The sequence below is a fragment of the Tiliqua scincoides genome, chromosome 9 (genome assembly GCF_035046505.1).
Source record: "Tiliqua scincoides isolate rTilSci1 chromosome 9, rTilSci1.hap2, whole genome shotgun sequence".
Taxonomy (NCBI): Eukaryota; Metazoa; Chordata; class Lepidosauria; order Squamata; family Scincidae; genus Tiliqua; species Tiliqua scincoides.
The window spans coordinates 20,822,670-20,849,009 of record NC_089829.1 but is presented as its reverse complement, the minus strand read 5'-3'; the positions used below and the strand labels follow the sequence as shown (position 1 = coordinate 20,849,009).

At 47.9% G+C, this 26,340-nt stretch overlaps 1 protein-coding gene across 6 annotated transcripts in view; it reads left to right on the top strand.

The window, feature by feature from the left end:
- DOK4 (docking protein 4) overlaps positions 1-23,642 on the top strand; it is a 54,991-nt gene extending 31,349 nt beyond the window's left edge. For 3 of the 6 annotated variants that reach the window (XM_066637899.1, XM_066637897.1, XM_066637898.1), the window contains exons 3-10: positions 4,699-4,806; positions 8,699-8,813; positions 8,972-9,091; positions 9,824-10,013; positions 14,918-15,059; positions 17,944-18,067; positions 20,194-20,353; positions 21,236-21,323. In XM_066637899.1, coding sequence (XP_066493996.1) covers positions 4,699-4,806; positions 8,699-8,813; positions 8,972-9,091; positions 9,824-10,013; positions 14,918-15,059; positions 17,944-18,067; positions 20,194-20,333 — 939 coding nt within the window. In that variant the 3' untranslated portion in view covers positions 20,334-20,353; positions 21,236-21,323. Of the gene's footprint in view, positions 1-4,698; positions 4,807-8,698; positions 8,814-8,971; positions 9,092-9,823; positions 10,014-14,917; positions 15,060-17,943; positions 18,068-20,193; positions 20,354-21,235 lie in introns of all 6 variants that reach the window. The other 3 variants (XM_066637900.1, XM_066637902.1, XM_066637901.1) reach the window with 3 other exon arrangements.
- Positions 23,643-26,340: the final 2,698 nt, after the last annotated feature.

Sequence of the window (26,340 nt, the reverse complement as noted above, 5' to 3'; positions counted from 1 at the left end):
GATTCCTGTGTGTGATGACGCAAAAAGCCGCCTACTATGCACTTCAGCCTCAGAGGCCCTCTTAGGTGCCTTGAGTCTCTGTCTGAATTCTGTGGACTCTTGCTTCTCGCTGAGGCCCTGCCTTCAGTCCCCAGGTCTCCCGGATGACTGCTGTGGCTGAGAGCAGGGAGCAGTGCTGCTGTCAGCCAGTGGGGAGGGAGGACTGGGGCTTGAAGCCCAAGATTCAATGCGAAGCAAGAGCCCACGGAATTCAGCACCGGAACATTCAAAGCAGCACTCATTCAGAGGAAGAGGATGCCTCGAGAGCCTTCCTCTTCACCCCAAATAGTTGCAAATAGCCCCCTGCATCTGGCTTGCAAGACTTAAGCTCTGGCATCTCTCTCGTTCGAATTTCACCCGGGATGACTGTGCTCTCTCCCCCTTTCCTCCCCCAGAGTGCCCCCTGGCTTTTAAGCCCCTGATTCTCCTCTCCTGTGTGGTTTTCAGCCATCATTCCCTGCTCTTTTGAAATGAATGAAACTTGAGATTTTGCAGGGTCAGAGTTTTGTCTCCAAGATAATTGAGATGTAGCTTCCCTGCGTTTCCAGTTTGGCTTGTGTCTCTGTTTGCAGCCTCCTTGAGAGGATTCCTATTCTGCAGGCTGGCCTGTCTCTGCTAGTGCTACACTTGCACCTGCGGGCTGTGGGCAGGCAGGGCGGCTACTGGGTCAGCATTGCCACTACATGCAAACACCCGTCCCCTGCAGAACCTCCAGCTGTGTAGGCTCTTAGCAGTCAGGAATGTCTTTTGCAATGTGATTGTGGCCATGGAGGTATCTTGCCCAGCTTCTGAGCTTTGATCTGGAAATGGGGGTGATGGGTGACTGCACCCTTTTTGTCTAGATAATGACAAGTGACCATCTCTTCTGTGCATCCTGAAAAGGCCATATGTGACCAGAGACCAAACTCCAGCTTATGAGCTGGTTTAAGTGGCACTCTTTAGAGCTGAATGTGTGCTGCAATTTCACAGGAGCAGAGCAGAAGTAGAAATGAACTGGTGTAGTGTAATATAGATAATGGATTCTTGTTATTGCCCTTATCCAGAATTCGGAACATGGTGGGATATATTTTAGTGGCAGTTTAACCTGGAGTGTAAGAGACCCATGGCCACTGATGCAGCAAGTCCGCAACAGCCACTAGGTAGCTCTGACTGGGAGAAGGGTTTGCCGACACATGTGGTTTTGGTGGGATGACTCTCTAGAGCTGTACATTGATGCTAAGGCCAGCTCTTTCCTGCAGTTGTGTGTGGGGGTTGTGTGGGGGGATGGCCAGCCCCTTTATTCCTTCCCCCAGATCCTCAGCACCAGACTAATTATTTTACATTTGCCATCTGCTGGCTTGGGGAGTTGAAGCGCCATCCTCTTTTTCATTGTTTCATCCTCTTTTTCATTGCCATTGTTCTTCATTGTGAGTTCTGCTTCAAGTTTTTCTGTCTGTCTGTCCCCAAGACAAAGCATCAAAGGGTCTGATCTACTTCGAAGAGGTCTGTCCCTTCTTGTTTGAATGAGTTCATGTAGCAAGTGTGTTGGGGACCATCCCCATAGCATTTACCTTCAGCTAAGGTCAAGATGCAAACAAAGGCTGTGTTTTGTTTTTAACATAAACAGAAAAGCTGTAGCCATATGCAGAGGTCTGGCTTATTCATTAGGCCAAATAAGATGGTTCCATCAGATAGTAGACTGTCAGAGGTTGGGTGCCTGCCCCTACCTGCCCATCTCCACCTTTCCTGCTCTTGCCCTTCTTGACTTAGGAAAAGAAAAGAGGAATGGACCCAAAGAGGAAACATGGAAGAAAGTGGTGGGTGCATCGCAGGCACTCTTCTCCCTTTTTCTGACCTGGTTAGTGAGAGGCGTGGGCTGAGGTGGTGGCTGGTGCCCCACAGGAGAGAGGATTGTGTTTGATATGCTGTCTTGGGTCCTCTGGGGTCATGAATTAGCCCTTCCTATACAGTGAATGATTCCCCTGCATTCTGAGAACATTAAGACACGAAGCGCACCAGCTTGCCCCACGCCAACATGCTCCTTGGCCACACATTGCACAGCACAGGCCCTCTTCATAGTTAATGTTGAATGTGGGCAGAGTTTCTGCTTGCATTCTAGAACCTTGACTTCCCAAAGCCTTGATATAGCCAGTGGTGCGTTGGTGCTGCACACGTGTGTAAATAGCCAGTGCACTTCTGCTTCTCTCTCACCCTTTCAGTGGGTGTGAATAACACAGGGACGCTGTTCTGGGCTGAAGAGGGATAGTTGCTCATCCCGTGCTAAAGAGTAGAGAGCCATCACTTAAGCAGTGCCCCTTTGCCTTGTTATCGGGGACCTTCTGGCTCTACCTGAGGCTCTGGGGCTAAAGCAGGAGCAATGAAACAAATTCTCACTCTTTGCAGATGTATTTTTGTACATCCATTCGATACAGGGGAGGGGACCAGGCTTGGGCTTTGGCCAAGGAACAACACCCATCAAAAGGCCCTTCTGCTCTCAGGAGGGTGGTAACAACAGCACCAATTGGGGACACCCACTAAACCACCCTGTCGCTTGTGTTTTCTTGCATTCTGGATGTAGCCATGTGAATTGAAAGGAAGGAGTAGAGATGCAAGGAGAAGGAGGGAGGTGCATGTTGGTTCAAAATCCTGGTGGGATTTGAATCTGGATCTCCCCAATCCTCAACTGGACCTCATCACTACATCATGTTGACTCTCCCTGATGGTGAACACTGCAGAGCGGTTAAGGAGTACAGAATCCATGTTGTGTGTATGGTTTAATAAGTTTAATTAAAGTACAGTAGATAATTGCCTCTCATATCTAATCATAATCTTGAGAGGAGGAAGTTTTCTCCTAATTATTATTCCAATACATGATAAGATAAAATCCACCTCTCAGTAAATTTTATTCATTTTATTCTTAGAGTAATAACAATTCTTGAAAAATCTGTCAGTTTAACGAGAAATGCAATATCCCAGATCTTTCCGTCCAATCTGTCATTGGCGGCGGTTCTGGCTGTTGTCAATATGCATTGTACATATTTTTGCTGCTAATAGTGGATTTAATATTAATTCTTAATCTGTCTCATCAATCTCCTCTCTTAAATCCATTAGCAGTGGTTGGTTCATAACCAGAGTCCACATTATGTGATCTTGAATGCAAGTCCAGAGATGGCTTCAGGAATGAAAGATATTTAATCCAAAATACAGCTGCACCTTTCAAATTCACCTAGGCAAGACATGCTTGCATTGGGAATGGCTCAGTGCTTAGCAGAGCACCTGCTGTGCATGGAAAAGGGACCAGTGTTGATCACTTGGCAGCATTTTCAGATCAGATTGAGAAAAGACCCCTGCCTGAAATCCTATCCAACTTTCCAGCACTGATGCAGCTGCAATGCAACTCCAAAGTAAGGGAACAGGTTTTCCCTTCCCTTTTGGAGGCCTCTGTGACTGCTCCCCACCGCAGAATGCAGTGCCTGCCCCATTGGCTTGTCTGCATCAGAGCTGGAAATTTGATTGTTGGCAACCTTCAGTCTCGAAAGACTACGGTATTGCGCTCTGAAAGGTGGTTCTGGAACAGCGTCTAGTGTGGCTGAAAAGGCCGATTCGGGAGTGACAATCCCTTCCACACTGGGAGCAAGTGCAGTCTGTCCCTGGTCTGTCTCCCTGGCTATGGGCCTTCCTTCTTTGCCTCGGCCAAGTGTCTCTTCAAACTGGGAAAGGCCATGCTGCACAGCCTGCCTCCAAGCGGGCCGCTCAGAGGCCAGGGTTTCCCACCCGTTGAGGTCCACTCCTAAGGCCTTCAGATCCCTCTTGCAGATGTCCTTGTATCGCAGCTGTGGTCTACCTGTAGGGCGCTTTCCTTGCACGAGTTCTCCATAGAGGAGATCCTTTGGGATCCGGCCATCATCCATTCTCACGACATGACCGAGCCAACGCAGGCGTCTCTGTTTCAGCAGTGCATACATGCTAGGGATTCCAGCACGTTCCAGGACTGTCCTGCCAGGTGATGCCGAGAATGCGTCGGAGGCAGCCCATGTGGAAAGCGTTCAGTTTCCTCTCCTGATGTGAGCGAAGAGTTGATTGAGCCCTAAAAGTTGATTGAGCCCTAAGGAATCATATGGGATAGGAGGAGCACCCTGATGTGTGAGGAGATTTGGCTTAATTGTTCTTGGAGGGCAAGCGGTTGCTTATTGATGAAGTTTGGAGGGTTTTCAATGAATGGCTTACAACTGAAATATCAGCTGTTGTCATACCATGTGTAGTGGGGTGCATAAAGCCATTGTACAGGGCTATCCATGGATGCTCTCGGTGGAGCCTTGGGGGCTAGGTATAGTATAGTCTCTGATCAGGTAGATCTGGGTTCAGATCCAGTGTCCTTGGACTGGTAGTAACCCTTACCCTAACCTCCCTCTCAAGATTCATGTAAGGGTAAATTGTAGCAAACTGCTATGCCTGCTTGCCTGAGTGGAGGAGTGACCTATTTTTGATGGGTAGAGTTGTCCATCCCTTGAAGAAGCACAGAGACTTGTGCACAACTCAGGATAACAAGGGGGAATGGTTAAGTGCCCTTGTTTGTGTTGATAGGTGTTTTCTGCTCTGGGTATTCATCCTGAGTTTATAACTTCCTCATCTTGTTTAGGAAAACTGACCCTTCCTTCCTTCCTTCTCTCTGTGTTTCAGATTTACCGGCGTTGCTGGCTGGTGTTCCGGAAATCCTCCAGCAAAGGCCCACAGCGACTAGAGAAGTATCCGGATGAGAAATCGGTGTGTTTGCGCGGCTGTCCGAAGGTGAGCCTTACTGATGCAATGTTGCTTCCAGGAGGGGCTGGATGACAGGGGAATGTTTCAGTGTCTCCAGCAAGAGAACTCCTTTGGGGAGAGGTAGGAGAGTGCAGCTTCCTGCACAGAGCCTACTTGCCATTTTCCCCACTCTGTGAATGTTCAGCAGCATCTCCTACTTTAGCAATGTTCTCATTATGGTTAAATGCCTCTCTGGGGCCCTGTTGTGGTCCGTGTGACACTTCATGCAGGAAAAACATCTCTGCCCAGGGGAGCCACAGTGGCCAAAATAAACCCTGTTTATGTTTGGAGCGGGAGTGGCCCTTCCACCATCTCTTGCCGCCGCTCACGTCACCTGGCCTCTCATGTCTCCTGTCCCCATTGCCTCAGTCACTCCAAATGTGAGAGGTGCTCTTAGGTGACTGAACAGGGACGGGGAGGTTAGGCATCCTCTTGGACCTTAAGACCAACAAAAAGCCCCCTCCCCAATCGCAAAAAGCCAAGAAGATCAGATTGTGGAACAGCCAGCCATTCTACCTCTTCAAACAACTGAAGGAGATTACCATTAAGTAATGCAAGAGTAATGCATGTGTATGTGATTGTTTTATGTACATTACTTTGAGAGCATATTCAGCCAAGAAGTGGCAAAGTGTATAAAATTGGTCCCAAAAAATGAAGGCAGCATAAGAGAATTAAAATATTATTTATTATTTACAAATAATTGTGGTTAATTGTGAATTTATAGCTTGCCTTTCCAATGACTTGCTCAAGACAACTCACAGCAATAAAATAACACAGTAAGCCCACACTTAGAGCACAATCCTATACATGTCTTTGTGAAAGTAAGGCCCATTGAGGTCAGTGGAACTTGCTTCCACATAAGTGTCAGATTACAGTCTGACAGCACATTCCTATGCATGCCTATTCAGATGCAAGTTTCATTGTGTTCAGTGGGGCTTTCTCCCAGGAAAGTGTGAATAGGCAACTTTAGGGCCTAATCCTAAACAATGCACACAGGTTTACCAACAGTGCACACTGTCACAAACATGCCGTATAGCACATCTGCGGCCCTCTGTGCTGGTCCAGCACTTGTGCTAGCTTAGCACTGGCCAACACTGGGCTAGCACTGATGAACCTCCACTGCTGGTGGACCCCACCACAGAGGTAGGTGGGGGCATGAATGGAGGCGGGGAGGAGGCATTCCGGGGTGGGGGGAGGCAGGTGGAGGGCAGGGAGGAGGCGTGCTGGGGGGATGGAGCGAGGCGGGGGGAGCCTAACATCCATACCGGGTAAGATGGTGGAATGCCTCATCAAAGATAGGATCTCAAAACACATAGACAAACAGGCCTTGCTGAGGGAGAGTCAGCATGGCTTCTGTAAGGGTAAGTCTTGCCTCACAAACCTTATAGAATTCTTTGAAAAGGTCAACAGGCATGTGGATGCGGGAGAACCCGTGGACATTATATATCTGGACTTTCAGAAGGCGTTTGACACGGTCCCTCACCAAAGGCTACTGAAAAAACTCCACAGTCAGGGAATTAGAGGACAGGTCCTCTCGTGGATTGAGAACTGGTTGGAGGCCAGGAAGCAGAGAGTGGGTGTCAATGGGCAATTTTCACAATGGAGAGAGGTGAAAAGCGGTGTGCCCCAAGGATCTGTCCTGGGACCGGTGCTTTTCAACCTCTTCATAAATGACCTGGAGACAGGGTTGAGCAGTGAAGTGGCTAAGTTTGCAGACGACACCAAACTTTTCAGAGTGGTAAAGACCAGAAGCGATTGTGAGGAGCTCCAGAAGGATCTCTCCAGACTGGCAGAATGGGCAGCAAAATGGCAGATGCGCTTCAATGTCAGTAAGTGTAAAGTCATGCACATTGGGGCAAAGAATCAAAACTTTAGATATAGGCTGATGGGTTCTGAGCTGTCTGTGACAGATCAGGAGAGAGATCTTGGGGTGGTGGTGGACAGGTCGATGAAAGTGTCGACACAATGTGCGGCGGCAGTGAAGAAGGCCAATTCTATGCTTGGGATCATTAGGAAGGGTATTGAGAACAAAACGGTTAGTATTATAATGCCGTTGTACAAATCTATGGTAAGGCCACACCTGGAGTATTGTGTCCAGTTCTGGTCGCCGCATCTCAAAAAAGACATAGTGGAAATGGAAAAGGTGCAAAAGAGAGCGACTAAGATGATTACGGGGCTGGGGCACCTTCCTTATGAGGAAAGGCTACGGCGTTTGGGCCTCTTCAGCCTAGAAAAGAGACGCTTGAGGGGGGACATGATTGAGACATACAAAATTATGCAGGGGATGGACAGAGTGGATAGGGAGATGCTCTTTACACTCTCACATAATACCAGAACCAGGGGACATCCACTAAAATTGAGTGTTGGGCGGGTTAGGACAGACAAAAGAAAATATTTCTTTACTCAGCGCGTGGTTGGTCTGTGGAACTCCTTGCCACAGGATGTGGTGCTGGCGTCTAGCCTAGACGCCTTTAAAAGGGGATTGGACGAGTTTCTGGAGGAAAAATCCATTATGGGGTACAAGCCATGATGTGTATGCGCAACCTCCTGATTTTAGGAATGGGTTAAGTCAGAATGCCAGATGTAGGGGAGAGCACCAGGATGAGGTCTCTTGTTATCTGGTGTGCTCCCTGGGGCATTTGGTGGGCCGCTGTGAGATACAGGAAGCTGGACTAGATGGGCCTATGGCCTGATCCAGTGGGGCTGTTCTTATGTTCTTATGTTCTTATGTTCTTATGAGGTGGAACTGGTGGAGCAAATCTCCACCGGATCTTGAGCCTCCGTGTTGGGCTGGCGACCTGACACAGAGGCTCTTGATTCTACGCCAACCCTTGGATTGATGTGGAATCAAGTAGTCCCATTGTGAGGCTACTCGCCTTACCCATGGGAAGGAGACAAAAGTCCCCTTCTCTTGAGGAGCCACCAGTGCTGCCTGGTTAGCGTGTAGGATGCAGCAGCAGCCATTTTTGACACCTCTGCGACCCTGGGCACGGGCCAGCTCAGGATTGGGCTGCCTATTACATAATAAAACTTAGTCCCCATTCTCTACTGTAACTAAGGTTGCAGTCCTATATGTACTATCATGGGAGTGAGTCCAATTGAACATGGTGGGACTTGCTTCTGAGTAAATGGGTATTAGAGAGTGCAGTAATGTGTAAATGTGTAAATGAAACAAAAACCATGTTTCCTCTGCTTACCCCTGCTGCTACTCCCTTTCTCTGTCATCTGCCTTGTGGCACTATAGACTGTAAGCCTGTTGGGGCAGGGTCTTGTCTACACAGAGTGTGCTCTGGCACCATGCAAATTAGAAGTGTTGATGCTGTAAGCCTTTGTGGGTTCAAGGGCAACAGTGTTGTATCACATAAATAAATACCATGAGCAAGGGAGGAAACAAGGAATTACTTAAGAAGTACAGCCAGGAAAGGAATAAAATTTGCTAAAAGAGAATAAAAAAAATAAAGAGAAGAGAATTAAAAAAAGAGAAGATTTGGAAAAAGTCCAGGAGAGAGGAAGCAAGAGACATGACTGAGGATAGTGTCCCACAAATTGTTTCAGGTCAGGTGGGCACATTGAGGCCGACTTGCCAAGAGATCTGTCTCTTAATCTGGAGCTGAAAAACAAGACCATCTGTATCATTGGCTTCTCTCTAAGGAACTCCTTCTCTTTTCCCGCATCAGCTGTGCAACTACAGAAGCCAGGAGGCACCCACTGAGCCTCTAGGTAGAGCTTCCCAAATGTTCTTAGGTTGTGACCAAGCCACTGGTAAGAAGGACCAGGGACTCCCCTCCCCTCCATCCCCTCTGTGTCGGGTTGTAGGATCTCTTGTGTTGGAAGTACCCCAACAGAAGGTGCTCCCGTAAAGAATCTGACTTCCCCGCAGGTCACAGAGATCAGCAACGTGAAGTGCATCACAAGGCTCCCCAAGGAGACCAAGCGACAGGCAGTGGCCATCATCTTCACAGATGACTCGGCACGAACGTTTACCTGTGAATCTGGTAAGAGGCTTCTGCTGTCCAGTTGTGAAATTTTTGGTTATTTATGAGTGAGAGAGAATGATGCTGCCTGTGGCTGGGTGGGTTTGCCTGTAATTGGTCTGTTCTGTGCGGGGGGGGGGGGGGCTGGATGCTGATGGAGGACTGTTACACTCTTTCAGAGCTGGAGGCAGAGGAGTGGTACAAGACACTATCCGTTGAGTGCCTGGGGGCACGGCTCAATGACATCAGCCTTGGAGAGCCGGATCTGCTAGCGCCCGGCGTGCAGTGTGAACAAACAGGTAATGCAGTTGAGAGCTCTGTGTTTGTTCTGGTGGGGGAAGAAGGGGACAGACAGGTAGGGATGCTACACAGTTGCAAAGGACTTATGGGAGACCTGGCAGTAGAGAGAGCACCTCCTTGAGATGGCCGTGACAGCTGGCCAGGGTGAGAGTATTGTGGCTGGAGGTAATCCTGGAAGCTGGGCCAAATGTTCAGAAATCGGTGAACTGCAAAGCTGTTCAGCAGAATGCAAGATGGGGGGGGCAGTGGTGGCAGTGGGAATCAAGCTGTGGTTCATCGCCAGGGTGCAAATGGCAGGGCTGGTGGGAGATGCAAGTTGAGCTAGGGAGCAGTTAGCTGGAGCTAAGCCTGGGAGGTGGCAGACTGAAGGTGTTGTCCCCGCTGTGCTGCCAGTTCTACATTCATGTGTTGGGAGCTTGTTTGAACTAGGACTGGAAGCAGCTTGGGACAGTCATAGAATCCTAGAGTTGGAAGGGACATTGGGGGGGGGGGCGAGTGTCATCAACTCCGACCTCCTGCTTGGTGCAGGCTGCTTCTACAGCATCTCTCATCAGGTGGCCATCCGACCTCCCAGAAGTGGAATTGGCCTTGGGAAGGTGGTTTGAGTTAAAGATTTGCCACAGTTTCTGGTTTTGTTTCAAGAGGAAGAACGGGGAAGGAAGGATGGTAGGGTAGAGACCAGCACTAGCAACAGATCCTCTGATCCTCGTTTGCTGCTTCTCCTCCCGCAGACCGGTTTAATGTCTTCCTGCTTCCCTGCCCCAACTTGGACATCTATGGTGAATGCAAGCTGCAGATCACCCATGAAAACATTTACCTCTGGGATATGCACAACCCCCGTGTCAAGCTCGTCTCCTGGCCCTTGTGCTCGCTCCGCCGCTACGGACGGGACGCCACGCGGTTCACTTTTGAGGCCGGCCGGTATGACCCGTGTGCACATGTTGGGGAAAAGTTTTCATGTGACAGCCTTTCCTTTCATCCAGAAGCTGTGCTGGTGTGGGTCCAACATGCAGAGCTGGGGGGGTCCAGCTTTGCAGGTTGCCAATAACGGCCAAGAATTGGCACGAGAGCCCATTGTGGGCCAGGCATTGGATAAGCTAGGGCAGTTCTGAGTCATGTACTCCCACTGCTGCTCCTCTGCACGTTTTAAAATTTTATTTTATATGTATTTATAGACCGCTTTTCCAGCTTAAAATCTGCACAGAGCAGTTTGCTTTAAAAACACGAAAGCATTTCAAATGGTTCTTAATAATATGAAATATTCTTAATAAAATCAATAATAACAGAATCGGTGCACCATAAAAATAGATCAACCCAGCTGCAACGAAACTATTGTAGCAGCTAAAATTAATGGGTCAGCTTAAAACAAGAGAGCCCACGTGGCAATAAAAGCCAAGGCCATAATAAGAACACACACAAAGGATTGCTCACCTTCGACTAGTGAGAGCCCAATCCTATCCAACTTTCCAGCACCAATGCAGCCGTGCCAATGGAACATGCGCTGCATCCTGTGTTGGGGAGACAGTCCTGGAGGTCTCCTCAGTGTAAAGCAGGGGTGTCCAAAGTTTTTGGCAGGAGGGCCACATCATCTCTCTGACATTATCGGGGTCCGGGGGGGGGGGGAGAATTAATTTACATTTAAAATTTGAATAAATTTACATAAGTTTACATAAATGAATATATTAAAGATGAACTTATATGAATGAATTAAGGTCTTGCAATAGCTCAAGACCTATAAAAGGCCTTGCACAAAGCAAGGCTGGTATTTCCTTTGCTGCTGCTATTGCATCACAGACGTGAAACAGCAAGCAGTGGAGGGAGCCCTTATCCCACAGCTCACACAAGAGGCCAAACAGTCACCCTCATGCTGAGAGCAGTTGCGTCGGGCCAGTGCAGGCTTCAACAAATTTCCAGAGGGCCAGAGGCTCATTGGAGACTGGGGGCTCCCTGAGGGCCACATTGACAGTCTTCAAGGGCCGCAAGTGGCCCCAGGGCGAGGGTTTGGGCACCCCTGGTGTAAAGGAACAGTTGTTTCCTTACCTCTACATTTACCTCCCTTACATCAGTGCTGGAAAGTTTGGATAGGATTCAGCCTTAAGGGTCCAATCCTATTCAACTTTACAGTGCCGGTGCAGCTACGTTGCAGCCCTGAGGAAAAGGAACTAATGTTCCCTTACCTTGAGGAGGCTTCTGTGACTCCCCCCCCACCACCACTGCAGGATACAGTGTACATGGCTGCATCAGCACTGGAAATTTGGATAGGGTTGGGCTTTAAATGACCTTCTTCCCTCCTCCCCTCCAAAAGGAAATTAGAAATAAGGAGCTTTTATAATTCAAGTCCAAATCCCTTTACATGTTAGCTCAGCTTGTAAATTAGATTAAGCCTGCCTGAGCTTCCTCCCAGCAACTGGGCGAGGGGGCACAATGTCCACATTAAGGACAGCATTCTTACCAACAGGAAGTTTTCATTTCAGATATTTCTGGCAACTGGTGTTTATCAGGGCTTTGGGGCAAGTCTGGCTTGTCCATGAATTTGCCATCTGAATTTGCAAGGGAGCAGAAGGAAGAAAAGTAGGAAGTGGGTAGGGAAGGAGAGTGATGGGCTAGCCTGCCACTCTCCTTTCCCCCACGTATTCTTTGCTGTAGCCCTACTCCATTTTCTTCTTCCTTTAAAAATCCAGACAGCAGGAGGAGTGGCAGCAGCGGCACCATTGAGATGGCAGGTTTGGGGCTTGTCCTGTGTTGATGCTGTTGATAAGCTAGAATTCCCAGGGATCCTTATGCAGGCACCTTCCTATCAGGAAGACTTTTGGGGCTAAAGGAGCCCTGAGGAGCTGACCTTTCCCTTGCCCTCCCCTCCGGCCACTGCTGCTGGAAAGGGAAGGAGGTGAGGTGGGAGGTGAACTAATGGCAGGGAAGCCTGGGCAGTCTGACAGGGATGTGTTTGGAGCATATTTCAGAGAACTCCAGGAAGAAGCCCAAGCTTTCCAAGAATCCTCTGGGAAAAAAAAACTGGAACGAGGGAGTCTTTCTGAATCAAGATGCAGGGAGTTCACCCCTCTCCATTTCAGTTTGAATTTCATTAGTTATTTTGTGTGGATAGTTTAATGCAGGGGTGTGCAAAGTTTTTGGCAGGAGGGCCACATCGTCTCTGTGTCGGGGGCCCGGAAAAAAAGAATTAATTTACATTTCAAATTTGAATAAATGTACATAAGTTTACATAAATGAATATGTTAAAGATGAACTTATATGAATGAATGAAGGTCTTGCAATAGCTCAAGGCCTATAAAAGGCTTTGCACAAAGCAAGGCTGGCCTTTCCTTTTCTGCCGCTACTGCATCACAGATGTGAAACAGCAAGCACTGGAGGGAGCCCTCATCCCACAGCTGATGTGAGAGGTCAAACAGTTGCCCTCATGCTGAGAGCAGTTGCGTCAGGCCAGTGCGGGCTCCAACAAATCTCCGGAGGCTCATTGGAGACTGGGGGCTCCCTGAGGGCCGCATTGAGAGGCCCCGAGGGCCGCAAGTGGCCCCAGGACCGGGGTTTGGTTTAATGCATCAGGCCAGAAACTGAAGGAAGGGGAAGGCAGGGAGAAGAACTAGGGCTAGGTTAGCAAACCCTTACCAAAATTATTCCTGCAGATTTTATTTTTCCACCAGCATGTTGTATCTGAAGTTCCTGAAGGGCCTGTTAACATCTCCAGGTTGCTTTCAGTTGCCATATGGAGATTGCAGCAGGTTCCTGAAGAGTCCATTCCAGTGGTTCCCAAACGGTGGGTCAGGACCCACTGGTGGGTCATAAACCGATTTTCGGTGGGTCACGAAGGGCCAGACAGAGTCTCCAGTGTAAACACGGGTGATGGCAAGATTAGATAACCAATCGCCTCAAGTTCTGAGGTTATTGAAAAATCAGATAGCTGTTAATTGCTCTGCAAAGAGCTCAGCTTCTGGGGTTTGCAAGGAGCTGAGTTCCTGCAGCTTGCAAACATGTGTCAGTAGAGAGAGAGAAATCTTAGTTGATGCTCTCTAGTAAAGAATTCCAAAAAACTAATATGATTTTATGTGTTTTTTTTATTTTTCTGGGGAGAAGTAAGTAAAGGAGAGCAGTCATTAAAGTTCATTAGGGCTGCTTCATTATGAGAAATGGATTGAGTTTTTAAAATGAATAAATAAAAATATTACTGTAAGCAAATAAATAAAAATATTACTTTTTCTAGATCTCCTTTAAAATTCTCCTCTAGATCTCATAAACCTTGGTGTGCTTCCACAGCAGCAAGTAGGATGTTTCCATTTGCATCCAAAGAGAATTTGCACTGGCCCATAATTGGGCTGCGTTTGAACAGACTAATCAAGATCTGTTAGGGTCTGGGGTAGGACATCCAGGAATTTTTAATCCCCACTTGTCAAGAGGAGGATGGGCAGCTGATGCACATGCTCTACCCCCGCATCACCTGCTAAGCCCCAGGGATGCTGATTGGGTGATGGTGAGAGGGTAGCATTGCGACATGGTCAGTCATGGTTTCTGTCCCTAGAGATATGGGCTGTTGGCATGTACCTGACCAGGCCCCACCTGGTCCATGTGAATGAGTCATTGTTCATAAGATTTGCTGAAAATCATACTCTGTTCAGAAAATCGAGTTCTTTTGTAAACCCCACTCTCAACAAAAACTGTCATGTTTACTTTTCCATGGCAGGGCTTAAACTCTGGCCCCATTAAGCCAAAAGGCTGTTTGTTCCCAGGAGCCCCCGCCCTCCCCCCCCCAGCCTACATTTTTGAACTTTGCAAATTGATTTAGGTCATCACAGCCTGTGCCTATTAATGACGCCAGCTAATTACCAGTGACAAAGGCAAGAAACTTGATCTTTTTCCTTTTATCCCAGGCCTTCACTGACTCATTTTGTTGAGGCTTTTATACAGAGATTAGAGAAAGTCTTCCAACTTCCGTCCCACCCTGCTCTGAGGCTATGGAGCAGATGGGTCTGACAATTGAGCTGCTTGTTTCTTTGGCAGCAAAAGAAGGGAGAATAACCTACCCACAACTGGGATGAAAAAGGAAAGGAAAAAAAAAACAGCAAGGCAGAGGATTCTATTCACCTCTTCCATGGTGGGAGGAGCCTGCATCTTTGAAATGGGGAAAAATGCAGGTTTTGTTCAAAGGCAGAAAACGTGATCCAAAAGCAATAACGCGATAGAGTCTTGCATGCATCTAGATGCCCTGGGCAAATCTTTATTTCTTAAACGTTTGTCCCACCCTTCTTCCAGAAAACTCAGGGTGGCATACCTGGTTCTTCCCCCACCCATCCCCACAACGAAAATGTTTTCTTCACAACACTGTGAGGTAGGCTAGGCTGAAAGAGGATGAGTGCCCCAAGATCACCCAATATGCTTTGAACCCAGATCCTCCTGATTTTAGTTTGATGTTCTCTCATCACTGCTGCTCTTAGGCTAAAATTCTGGGTTTGTTTACTTGGGAGTAAACCCTCCCAAAGAATAGGAGTCTCATGAAGTGATGTGTATTTTATTGCAGTCATGTGTATATGACTCAGCTTACCTGCGCACGATTTCCCAATATTTACCTTAAATGTACCTATGATGTGAGACATCAGTGCAGGATTGAGGTGTAAATATATAGTGGCAAGCATGTGGGGGGGAGGGGAGAAGGAGCAACGAAAAGATGAGGCAGGTGCAACAGGGTGCCAGTTTGCCTGCATGTAGTGTGCAAGCCACGTGAAGAGCCGTTGCATATGGAGCGGGGGGGAAAGGTGTCTTTCTGCAGTGGTCTCCCTCTTGACATGTTTGCTCTCCTTTGCTGCCCTTTTGCTTAGCAGGATGTGCGATGCAGGTGAAGGACTATACACCTTTCAGACCCAGGAGGGTGAGCAGATCTACCAGAGGGTGCACAGTGCCACCTTGGCAATCGCTGAACAGCACAAACGCGTCCTGCTGGAGATGGAGAAGAATGTGCGGGTGAGCATTGGGCGGGGCTGAGGCATCTCCTCTCTAACCACCCCTTGGTACTGGTGATGGGAAAGATGGTGTTATGTGCAAGAGACAGGCATTATGTACAAGAAGCAGCCATCATGTGCAAGACCCAAACTGTGCCATATGCAACACCTTAAAACATGTGGAAAGAGTGGCAAACTCAGGGGCTCTTAAAGAAATCCTGTTTGTTTCATCAAATGACCTTTAAGCCATTTCTGCCCAACGTTGCATATATGCAACGGGAACAAAATGTGTACACCTGTGGGCCAGGCCAAAATGGATTAATGTATTTAAATGTGCATATTGCCATGGCCAAGAGGCTTGAGTTGTGAATGGGAGCTCCCCTGGTTCGAATCTCACCTCAACCATGAATTCACTCTGTCACCTTAGGCAAACCATTACCTCTCTGCCTCAGTCTTCCCCATCTGCAGCATGGGGATAATAATACTTTCCTTAGAGGTTTATGCCAGATCCCAATACCCATTCCTGGGGAGATTGGAGTGTGAAGCCACTCCGCTCTCCTAGGACTTTTGCCACCTCAGGAGATGGCACAAATCCAAGGAGACCCATAGGGGCCACAGTGCCTTACCCTGGGGTAAGGGCAAAAGTTTCCCCTCACCTCTGGCTGAGCCGATTCTGGCCCCTATCCTGCACTGGATGCAGCACAAGCCTCTTGGCTTGCCTGTTCCAGCACAGGATAGGATTGTACCCTAAGCTAACCAACTGTGCTCTTTCACAATTGCAACCCTTGTTAGTATCTGCACAAACACCATGCACACAGTTGTATAAAGGAAGCTAGCTTATTGAGAGAGCATACTGTGGTGTGTGTCACTGCAGCAGGCTGAGTTTTGCAGAAGTCTTTCTCACTCGCCAAATATGGAATCCCTGAAGGTTTGAGTCTTGCTGCATTTTCGAAATAGAACAGCAGGCAAATTCCAAGTTCCGTTAGTTGACCTTCTGTATTAATACCTTCATAAGGAGAAAAATGGCTCATAGACCTTGAGCCCCCACAACGGCAATTAACCCAGCTGTGTCTCTCCTTGCCTGGCTGCAGTGAAGTACTGGATGTGGGTTAATGAAGTGAAATTAAATCCAGGCAAGGCAGAGTTGCTGTTGGTCAGTAGGATAACTGATTCAGAACTGGGAGTACAACCTGTTCTGGACGGGGCTATACTGCCCCATAAGGTTTAGGTTCAGAGCTTGGAGCCAGGTTGGACCCTGAACAGTTAGATGTCGGCTGTGGCCAGGAGCACCTTTGCCCAATTTCAGCTGGTGCACTGACTGCATCTGTTTCTGAAGGAAGAACATTGGGCCACAATGCTCCTTGCCCTAGTCTCCTTGCATTTTGATTATTGTAACACACTGTCTATGAAGCTGCCCTTAAAATGACCAGAACGTAGCAGCCTGGCTCTTTATGGAGGCCTTTGCACCATGTTTCACCGCAGGGGCAGTACGCCTCTACTTAGGATTAAGGCAGTGGTATTCAGACTGGGACGTTGCGACACCCCAGCCTGAGGACCCTGGCCTCTGTCCCCTTAAGAGGCGGGGGCAGGGGGGAAGGCAGCGACACGATCCCCAGGATCGCGTCACTAACGGGGGCTGCAGGGACTGGGATGTACTCACCCGGGGTGCGGGGAGCCCTGCACAAGCACCTGCAGGGCTCCCCAGCTGGTTTGAAGTGAGAGTAGAGCAATCATGCTCCAGTTTTGCGGAAGTGGAGCGCAATCGCTCCACTTTCACTTCAGACCAGCTGGGGAGCCCTGCAGGCGCTTGTGTAGGGCTCCCTGCATCCCCCAGGACGATGCTGCAGGGACTAGTGAGTGCATCCCAGTCCCTGCAACCCCCTGAGTGACGCGATCCTGGGGATCGCCCCGCTGCCTTTCCCCCTGCCCCGCTGCCTCCCTCCCCTCCCTTGCAAGAATTTACTGCGCTTTTCAAACTCCCAGAGAGTTTGAAGACTGCAGGATTAAGGGGAAATGCTGAACAATTGACTAGTGCCCATTTAAGCAATAATTTAAATCGATACATTCCCCTAGAACAATAAGTCAAGCTGGAAGGAAAGCCAGGAATACTTTAACTCACTGAAAATAGCTGCATGCTGACTTCTCATTTAGTCCAGAATATTTTCTCCATAAGAACTTGTTCTTCTTTGATCTTCCATCAATTCCAGGAAAGATAATATTGTCAGATAGTTTATCTATGGCTGTGTCTACAACCTTGACCCATTTCATTTCATTCTGCTGTTTAGACCCTTCCTGCTCGGAAATAATGATATTCAGGTTCAAGGCAACCAAGGAATTTTAGATTTGGGTTTAGTTTGGGTTCACAGAAGGGAGCCCCTTTCCAAATCGGTTTTTTGAGTTTCAGATTTTTTGACTTCTTGTTTTCAAGGTGTTAGATGAAAATCCAGATATCGGCCTTCTCTGTGGGTTTTGACACTAGGCCAGGCTGGTTGGTATCCCTGCAGCATCTCATAGGCCCTTCGCCCACATAGTCCAGCACATTTGTCTACTGAATGCTACTGGCAGGAAGGGAGAAAGTTGGGGAAATGAGATGACATTAATATTACTGATCACTCCTTGGTATGTGCAGAGGGTCGCAAAATGGGGAGCCTGCCCCAGGTAGAGAAATAACAAGTCACTGCACTGTCTTACAGCACAATCCTAGGCACATCTGCTCAGAAGAGATTCTCATTATGTTCAATGGTGCTTACTTCCAGGAAAGCGTGTATAGGATTGCAGCCTAAGTGTAGGATCTTTTCTATGGTCTTATGGCTTTCAACACTCTCCCCAAATCACCCCTTTATTCCAGTGCTGCAGCCACACACAGCTCCCCTGTCTTAAACTCACTCTCTTCTCCTCTCTTCCAGCTGTTGAACAAGGGCACAGAACACTACTCCTACCCCTGCACGCCCACCACCATGCTGCCACGGAGCGCCTACTGGCACCACATCACTGGCTCACAGAACATCGCTGAATCCTCCAACTATGGTGGTGAGTCTCTTCTCTGTAGGAGGAATCTGTGCCACCCATACTTTCTATGCTAGCAGCTGGGTGTCTTTATAGCCATGCAGGCTTGGGAAGACACAAGGAGCTTCCCGTCATCACTCCTTCTCAGCCTCAGTCTTTCCCATCTGCAGTATGGGGATAATACTACTTACTTACTTTACCAGGGATGCTGTAAAGACAACATCAAGGAAATGCATGTGAAGTCCTTAGTGCATTGCAAAAACGCCATATAAACACTTTGCAGCATTATTCAAATGACTCAGCTTTTAGTTTAAAGAGGAAGAGTTTAGTTTAAAGGCACAGGAGCTGTAAAAACAACAATAATAATGGCACTTTGTCTGTCCACATGGTATAGACTGGTAATTTATTAACTTAGATGGCTACAAAGCAGAACTGAACAAACATAGGAGGGAGGTGCACAAAAAAGATGGAAAGTCACCTATTTGGAAACAGGGTCATGTGGATGCTCCAGAAAAAGTGAGGAAATACAAGGGATGCCTTGGGCTTATCTTCAGAAAGGTGGCATATAAATGGTTTAAAAATAAAAGGATGGCATTTATGAGAAAAGGACTAGTGTGGAAGAATCTCTGCACTGGATCCAAGAAATGCCCCAGGTGTTGTGTCTGTGACTTCAGCTCCACAAGTCTGCAAAGTGGGTTGTGGCTGGTGATTTCGTGGCAATTAAAATTTGTTTGGGCTTCTGGGAGCCAAATAAAACTTATTTACACAGCAGCCAGATTCAGGTAGTGGCCAGTTGGTTGTGTCTAGATCAGTGGTACTCAAACTTTGAGGGAGCTTTACTCCCTCAGTAAGTCTTTGTGGGGGAGGGACTAGGGCAGCAACGCGACCCCCAGGATCGCGCTGCTAAGGGGGTGACGGGGGTGCTTGTGACTTACTTTCAGAAGGCAGGGCTGCAGGAGGTGCGGGCGGCCCTGCACAGCACTCCCGAGGCTTGGAACTTTCACTGAAAGGGGGTGCAAAGCGCCTCCTGCAAAACGGAAGTGGTGTGCACCCGCTTTTATTAAAAGTTCCAAGTCTCAGGGAGCGCTGCTCAGGGCCCCCCCGCACCTCCTGCTGCCTGCTGCAGCCCTGCCTTCTAAAAGTAAGTCACAAGCACCCCCCCTCGCCCCCCCCAAATAGATGCAATCCTGGGGATTGCTTCCCTACCTCTCCCCTTCCCCCGCCCCTTAAAGGGACAGAGGAACCTTTACACGATCTGGTGGATCGCGACCCACCAGTTTGAGAACCACTGCCCTAGATTAATGGCCCAATCCTATCTGCACTTTCCTGGGAGTATGCAACACTGAAAATAATGGGATTTACTTCTGAGTAGCCATGCATAGGATTGTGCTGAAAGCTGTCCTTGTATGCCCTAGAGCTTTTCCAGGTTTTAAGAGCTAACAGCGCAGCCCGTGTTTAAAACCGTGCTGTGATGCTATTCTGCAGTCAATCACATCGTACATTTTATTGACACATTAATACTTAATGGACACGATCCAGCTAAAGTACTTTTTAAATCTTCATTGATTTCATGGGTAGACCGAAGCACGTTTCTTAAATCTCTCCCATTGAAATCAATGGGGCTGAAAAGTCTTTTAACCATAACCAAATTCATGTCTAATGAATTTATATCATTTTATTTAGAGAAGTAGGATTTAACCCTTAAAAGGAATTGGAATTGAAGATTGCCAGTGCTCTATAATAGCTTAAAATATAAGTAAGAAGAGGGGCTTCTTCTTCAACCACATGTTGCAGTGAACACATCTTTCTGTAAGTCCCACTGGGTTCGGTGGACTCTAGCATTAAACAGGCAGTCTTGGCTTTCTCTCACTCTCTGCTTCAAACCTTCTTCTCGCTTTTTTGCCTTTGACTAGTGTGTCCCAGTCTCCAAGCTCTTTGTCCCACCCTCCTGTCTCTTTCACACAGCCAGCTATAAGTGCAGTCCCAAACCTGGCTGTTGTAAGTCGGAAATGAGACTGAAATCCTCCTGATGCACGGTCTGCAGTCCTAGCCGTGTGTCTCTCAGAATCCAGACCATTCCCCCTTTTGCTGTTCTGAATGCAAAGCATTTTGAGACCTTTTTTTTTTTTTTGCCTCCTTTGTCTGTTTAGAAAGTTCCATAGCTCTGCAAACATCTGGAGTTCAGCCAAGTACCCAGAAACCTCCATGTTCTTTGGGATGGTCCCATTTTGGCCTCAGAATGGCCGTAGCACTTTGGAATGATCAAAGTGTTCCATCTGCTTTTAGTTGAATAACTTCTACAGCAATCTTGTGAGTCCAATGTTGTTGTTCCCCCCCCTCCCCGAAGTTCTCCCTCACTGAGCAGAGTCATCGTTTGAGATGGGGAGGGGGTTCTCTGCTATTTAATAGAGGGATGGCAACTGGGCATCTCTCAGCGTAGCATCCCTCCCTCTGCCTGCCCTGTGTTTATTTTCAGACTGTGAGCCCCTCTGGGGCAGGGAAACATCTTCTCTTTTTCTATGTAATCTGTCTATGGCTTGCAACAGTGACACTTGAAGAACCATCTTCAGAATCGGTCTGCCTACTATTCTTTGAGGTCATCCCCCTCATCCCACCACCATCTGAGGAATAGTCAGTGGGGATAAGTGGGTTCTCAATGACAGCCTCCTACCTGCCTGTGGAATTCTCTCCCCTGGGAGGCCCAACTCGCCCCAACAGTGCTAGTTTTTAAACTGGCAGCAAAGGCTTTTTTGTTTATAAGAAGAGCCCCGCTGGATCAGGCCAAAGGCCCATCTAATCCAGCTTCCTGTATCTCAGTGGCCCTCCAAATGTTTCAGGGAGCACACAAGACAGCAGACACAACCTGCGTCCTGGTGCCCTCCCCTGCCTAAGGTAGCCTACCTCTAAAACCAGGAGCTTGCACATACCTACCATGACTTGTAACCCATGATGAACTTTTCCTCCAGAAATTTGTCCAATCTCCTCTTAAAGGTATCTAGGCAAGTTTGTTTAGTGCTTCTTCAAATCTGTTGCTCTTGTCGTATCTTTTTCTTTAACTGCGATTAGTTTTTAAATGGGTGTGGGTTTTGGTGCAGTTGTACACCACCTCTGAGGTTCCCTTGATGGGACAGAAAAGTGACTGAAAACCTTCAAAATGTCTCAAATGCAACACATTCTGCTGTTCTTCCACAGGTGACTCGTACTCGGGGCCCCAGGCCAGCTCAGAGACTGACCTCCTGAACCGGTTCATCCTGCTGAAGCCAAATGCTCCCCAAAGTGGAAAGAGTGACAAAGATTGCAGTTCAGCTTCACAGTGATGCAACCCGCTGCATGGAGAGAGCGTGAGTGCGAGAGAGGGCGAGAGAGAGACCCGGTCAGGGGTTCCAACTCCATCGGAGAGAATGGTTGCTGAGCATCGAAGATTCTTTTTTTTTTGTGGCAGTGCCTGCTCCCCTCCTTTTATGAGGGGCCTATGGTTTGGGGACGGCATTCCTGTTGCTGGAGAAATGGGAGCAGAATTTGCACAGGGTTCACTCCGAAGAAAAGGTCCAAGAGCCAGGAGTTGGATCCGGGCAGCCTGAAGTTTCAGCAAAAGCCTGCTAGGCCCAACATGAGGGCACGAGCCTAGAGTTGAGAAGTTGGACTAGCTATATATTGTTAAAATGATTTTAAATATATAATATTGCTTATGCATATTCTATATATCAAGAGATTTTTCTCATATGAATGCACATTTCTTAGCCGTCAAGGTGAGATTTTTAAATCTTCAGAGGGTGGGGTGGGTCATTTGCATTTTTCCCCCTTCCTTTCTTTCTTAGGGACCATGCCGACGGGCCAAAGGGGAAGACCTTTTAGCCAGGGTGGGAAGAAGTCGTCCCCAGCTGGAGTTGGGAGCAGGAGACCTGGGGTCCTCTCGTGGACAAAAATGCATTGGTCTCTGGTAGTGTCAGGGCACAGCAAGGAAGAGTTGTGGATGACACTGTCCTGCAGGCAGAGGCCTTTCCGCAGGTCAGTAGGGAGATCTCTACCCTCAGTGGCGCATTTGCTGCTGATGCAAACCAGCTTGTTGGGAGGCTATAAATGAACCTACTCACCCATGGTTCAGTTGGTGTGTTTGTGGGTGTTTGGGTGTAACTAGCATCAGAGCAGAGTATGCACTTCTCTGAAACTTTGACAGGCACACACAGGCACACAAAGACCTCTGCAACATCTCAGGAGAAACTCATTTTCTTTCCGCCTACAACTTCTGCACAAGTCTGCTTCCCTCCGGCCTTCAGAGGGAGAAGATGCATGCTCTTTCATTGTGGGCTGGCCCTTGTGGGGTCCTGCTCAAGGCAGCAGTGGGAAGTGTTTCACTTGATCATATGCAGGTTTAGCTTGTGGCTGTTTATTCAGAGCTCATTAACTGCAAGGTGGATGGGAGGCTGCCAAATGTGGAAGGGAGGCTCCCCTGCCAAATGTGGACAGACAATGCACACCAACCTCCCAAGGCAGTTTCCAAGATGGAGATCATGAGAGATTGCAGGCAGAGGGGAGAAGCTCTTTTGAGCTGCCTTGTTTAGCAAGGGGGTTTTCTGCCATTCACCAGGAAAGCATCACCTGACCCCAGCCCCTCCTTCCCACCTCCCATTATCCATCTGCATTCCCGTCTTTTTTCTGCAGGAGGATCTCCACTGATCACATCAGCTTTCCCATCCAACTTAGTGGTGGCTCACTTGTTTTAGCATGCAGAAAGGTCCCAGGTTCAGTCCTGGCAGCATCTTCAGGTAGGCCGCTCTAAAATCCTGGAGAGCTGCTGCCAGCCAGAGCCTGGTATTATTGAGCTAGATGGACTCTGGCTCAGTAGAAGCAGCTTCCTATGTTACTATGTTGACTTTTTACCTCCAAAAGGCCCCCTGAGCTACCTATTCCCCACCAAACATTCTGCGTGCTGCAGAAGTCAGTTCAAACTTTCCATTGACTGGCTGGAGACAATCAGTTGGTCCCAAGGCCTTTGCTTCCCCTGCCTCACCACTCCCCCCACCCCCAAGGAGCTCTTTCTGTCTTGGTTAGGACAGTTGTCTACACTAGAAGTAGACAACATGGGGTTGCCAGTGTTTGGACTAATCCATGCTCCTGTGTCTCTAACATTTGTTTGATCTACAGCCTTAGCAAGTGATAATGTTTCTTTCAGTGCTGTGGAGATGGAGATTCTGCCTTTCTGTGTGCAGAAGGCCCTGGAGTCAGTTCTTGGCATCTTCCAGATAGGGCCAGGCAGATCTGGCCCAGTTCTAAGGAAGCTTCCTGTCTTCAGTGCTGATGTCTATGAATCAAGTTGTTGTTTAAAGAAGACAGAAGCAGATGAACAGCAACCACTGTTCCTTTGAAGGTACAAGGGCATGTGACCCTGTACCACTAAGCCAATCTTCACATAGCGCAGAACTCAGCAACCCAGAAGTTTAGTGATGAAGTCATCACCGAACATTCAGAGGTGGCATTGCGACACAGTTGAGATGCTGCACGGCTGCCAAAAGGGTCCATGCACCAATGTGTTGTACAGGTGTACAACACCTGTTAGAGGGATGTTAGAGGGAATACTGGCAACAACTCTGTTTTCTATCCTCCTGCCATTCCAAAAAAAAAAAAAAAGGCCAGTGTCCATCCCAGCACATAGCTCAATCTTTTTCTTTCTTCCATCTGCATTTCCCACCCTCAACTCCCCCTCCCCCCAAAAAATTCTCAGCCAGTTAGCCATTGTAAGAGGAATTAATGGAACACTTTCACAGGGTGGTTGGTTTGTTTCCTATGCTGAAATTTCAAAAACAAGCAATTGATTTTTCTAGTTTTACTATTTATTGAATACCTTTCTAGAAGGGCTATCTTTTTAATGTAGTACAAACCTTGGTATTGTGGTGGTCATTTTGTTTGTTTTTGGTTTAAAAAAAAATACTGTTGGAGGTACATATGCTATCTTGTGCTCTGTTGTGTGTAAATAGCTGTGTTCGGGATCCTGTGTGTACAGGAGGGAAGCAAGAATCTTCCGAGCTGGGGAAGGGGCCAGCCACTATCCAAGCTGTTCTGATTCACCTCCAGTTCCTGTTTTTTAAGACCAAAGTTGGGGGGAGGGGGGAGAGAGAGAGAAGAGAGACTCTGGAGAGGTCTGCCCTTCAGTGCATCAATTTTCAATGTTTTTCATCTCACAGCACATTGACCTCACTATAGTCTTTCGCCTCTTGTGATGTCACCTTCCTCTTCCAGGAAACTCTCCCAGGTTCTGCGGCTCTGTTTCTAGGGCAGCTGTCTGTAGTAACAAGTTGTCTGTCCCTCTTCTTCCACCGGCAGAAGGACAGTTGTCCTAGAAAACAGAGCTTCAGAACCTAGGAGAGTGTTTCAGCAGTTTTTCAACTGTGATGCTCCAAATTTTCATGGCACACCTGCAGGCCTTTCACGGCACAGTGGTTGAAAACCGCTACTCCAGTGTGTTTAAAATCTATGGGAGTTCAGTCCCTATACTCCCATATCATTTCTGCATGACATTCCCAGTGTTTCGTTGTGATTGCAAAGGCTGGAGGAGGGCGCCCTGTTTCATACTGTGGCCATGCAAGAAGCACAATCACCAAGGGTGACTTCAGGACCATTTCCTATAGCTGTGCCATCATGTTTTAAGGTCATGACTCTCCTGGAGGTCTGCTTTGAGCACAGTTTGCGAATTTTTCTCTGTTGAGGCATTTGGTGACTTGGATTCAACAGTGGGGTGATGGAGGCAGTGCCATGTTTGTTTCTTCCTTTTAATTACCCAGCACTTGCACCGTGCTGCACCCAAGGCAAAACATAACCCTGAATTAATTGTGAACATCCCAGTATTTTGGGGACTTTACCTTGAGCCCCATTCAAAGTCACCCACCAACCTCTCAGCTTTATATATGCCCCATACTCTCTTTTATTGATCTTCAAAGATGCAAGCTGCTTCCTGTGATGCCCTTCTAAGCCACTCCAGCCCTGGGAACATGGCTTCATTTCCTCTGTCATGTGATGAAAATATCTGGTCTACATATTTGGCAGAATGAGATGGTATAGTCCCAAAGCAATGAAGAGGACTGTACCACTTTCTATAGACCGTAGCTGGAAAGGTGCCATTTTTAAAATGTTCCCATGCCACTTTATGATTTGACCTTATTCTGTTGTGACCTCTTAGGTGTTGGTTTGTTAAGTTTCCACTACAGAGCGACTCTGAAGAATTAAATACAGGAACTGTTGCATTGGAAAGTTGTTTTGTTTAGCTGCATTTTTCAAGAAAGGTGTGTAAGCAAAAGGATAGATGCCTATTTGTAGATCTTTCTGGAAAAATGGACATGGTGTCAAGTTGTCAGAGAGTAGCATAGTAGTCAAATGCCAGAGGCAAGGCTATAAGTACTCTACACTAGGGCTGGTCAATGCTCTTCCCTGATTACTGGCACACTAGCTACTGCTTCCTCCTCCCTATCAGCAGCATAACTACAGGGGGCAGTAAGTATTGCAAATGCAGTTGCTGTCGTTACCCAGAATGGCTCCAATGGTGAGTGGGAGGGGCCACGTACACATGCATTGCAGTGCCTGCAATACTTACTGCTTTGCCCCTATAGCTATGCTACTACTCCCCATTCCCTGAATCAAAAAAGAAGGGAAGCATGGAGCTTCCCAGGGGGATCCAACAGGTGTTGGGCCCAGAAATGGGTTATGACCTGGCTTCAGGTGGATGGCAGCAGTGCTTCTGTCATCTTGTTTTTAGTTCAGGCCTGCTGAGGTTAAACAGCAGTGAGGGCTACAGGTCCTGACTGGGATTCATCCTGCTGGAGATTTTGAAGGGATTCTAGTGGCCAAGTCCTTTGCCCACCCACCTGCTCTGCCCTGCCACATCGCTTCTTTCCTTCCCGCCACCTTTCAAAATTGAGTACATGCTCAGTATGGCCTGTAGTGATATGCTGTGCCTCTCCTTTAACTTATTCTAGCTCTCCTTTCCAGACTGACACAGTACAAGGAAGAGGAACCTCCCCTCCACCACCACCACTTCCCAACCACCAGTGATCCTGCTGTACCCCACTTTCTGCCTTTAGAGACTTTGCAAACCCACCCACCCCTTTTAGGTAGATAATGACTACAACCATTGTAAAACATGGAAGTGGCTCTAGGGCTTTTTCGCATTTGCATGGCATACAGAAAGCCCTGTCCAAAAGTGCTGGAAGCTATTGACCAAAACATTTCCCTGCCTGGCCTTCAGTGTCAGGAAATGGGATGCAGTGTGAGAATTCCATCTAAATTCAACCTCAAATGCACTAGGC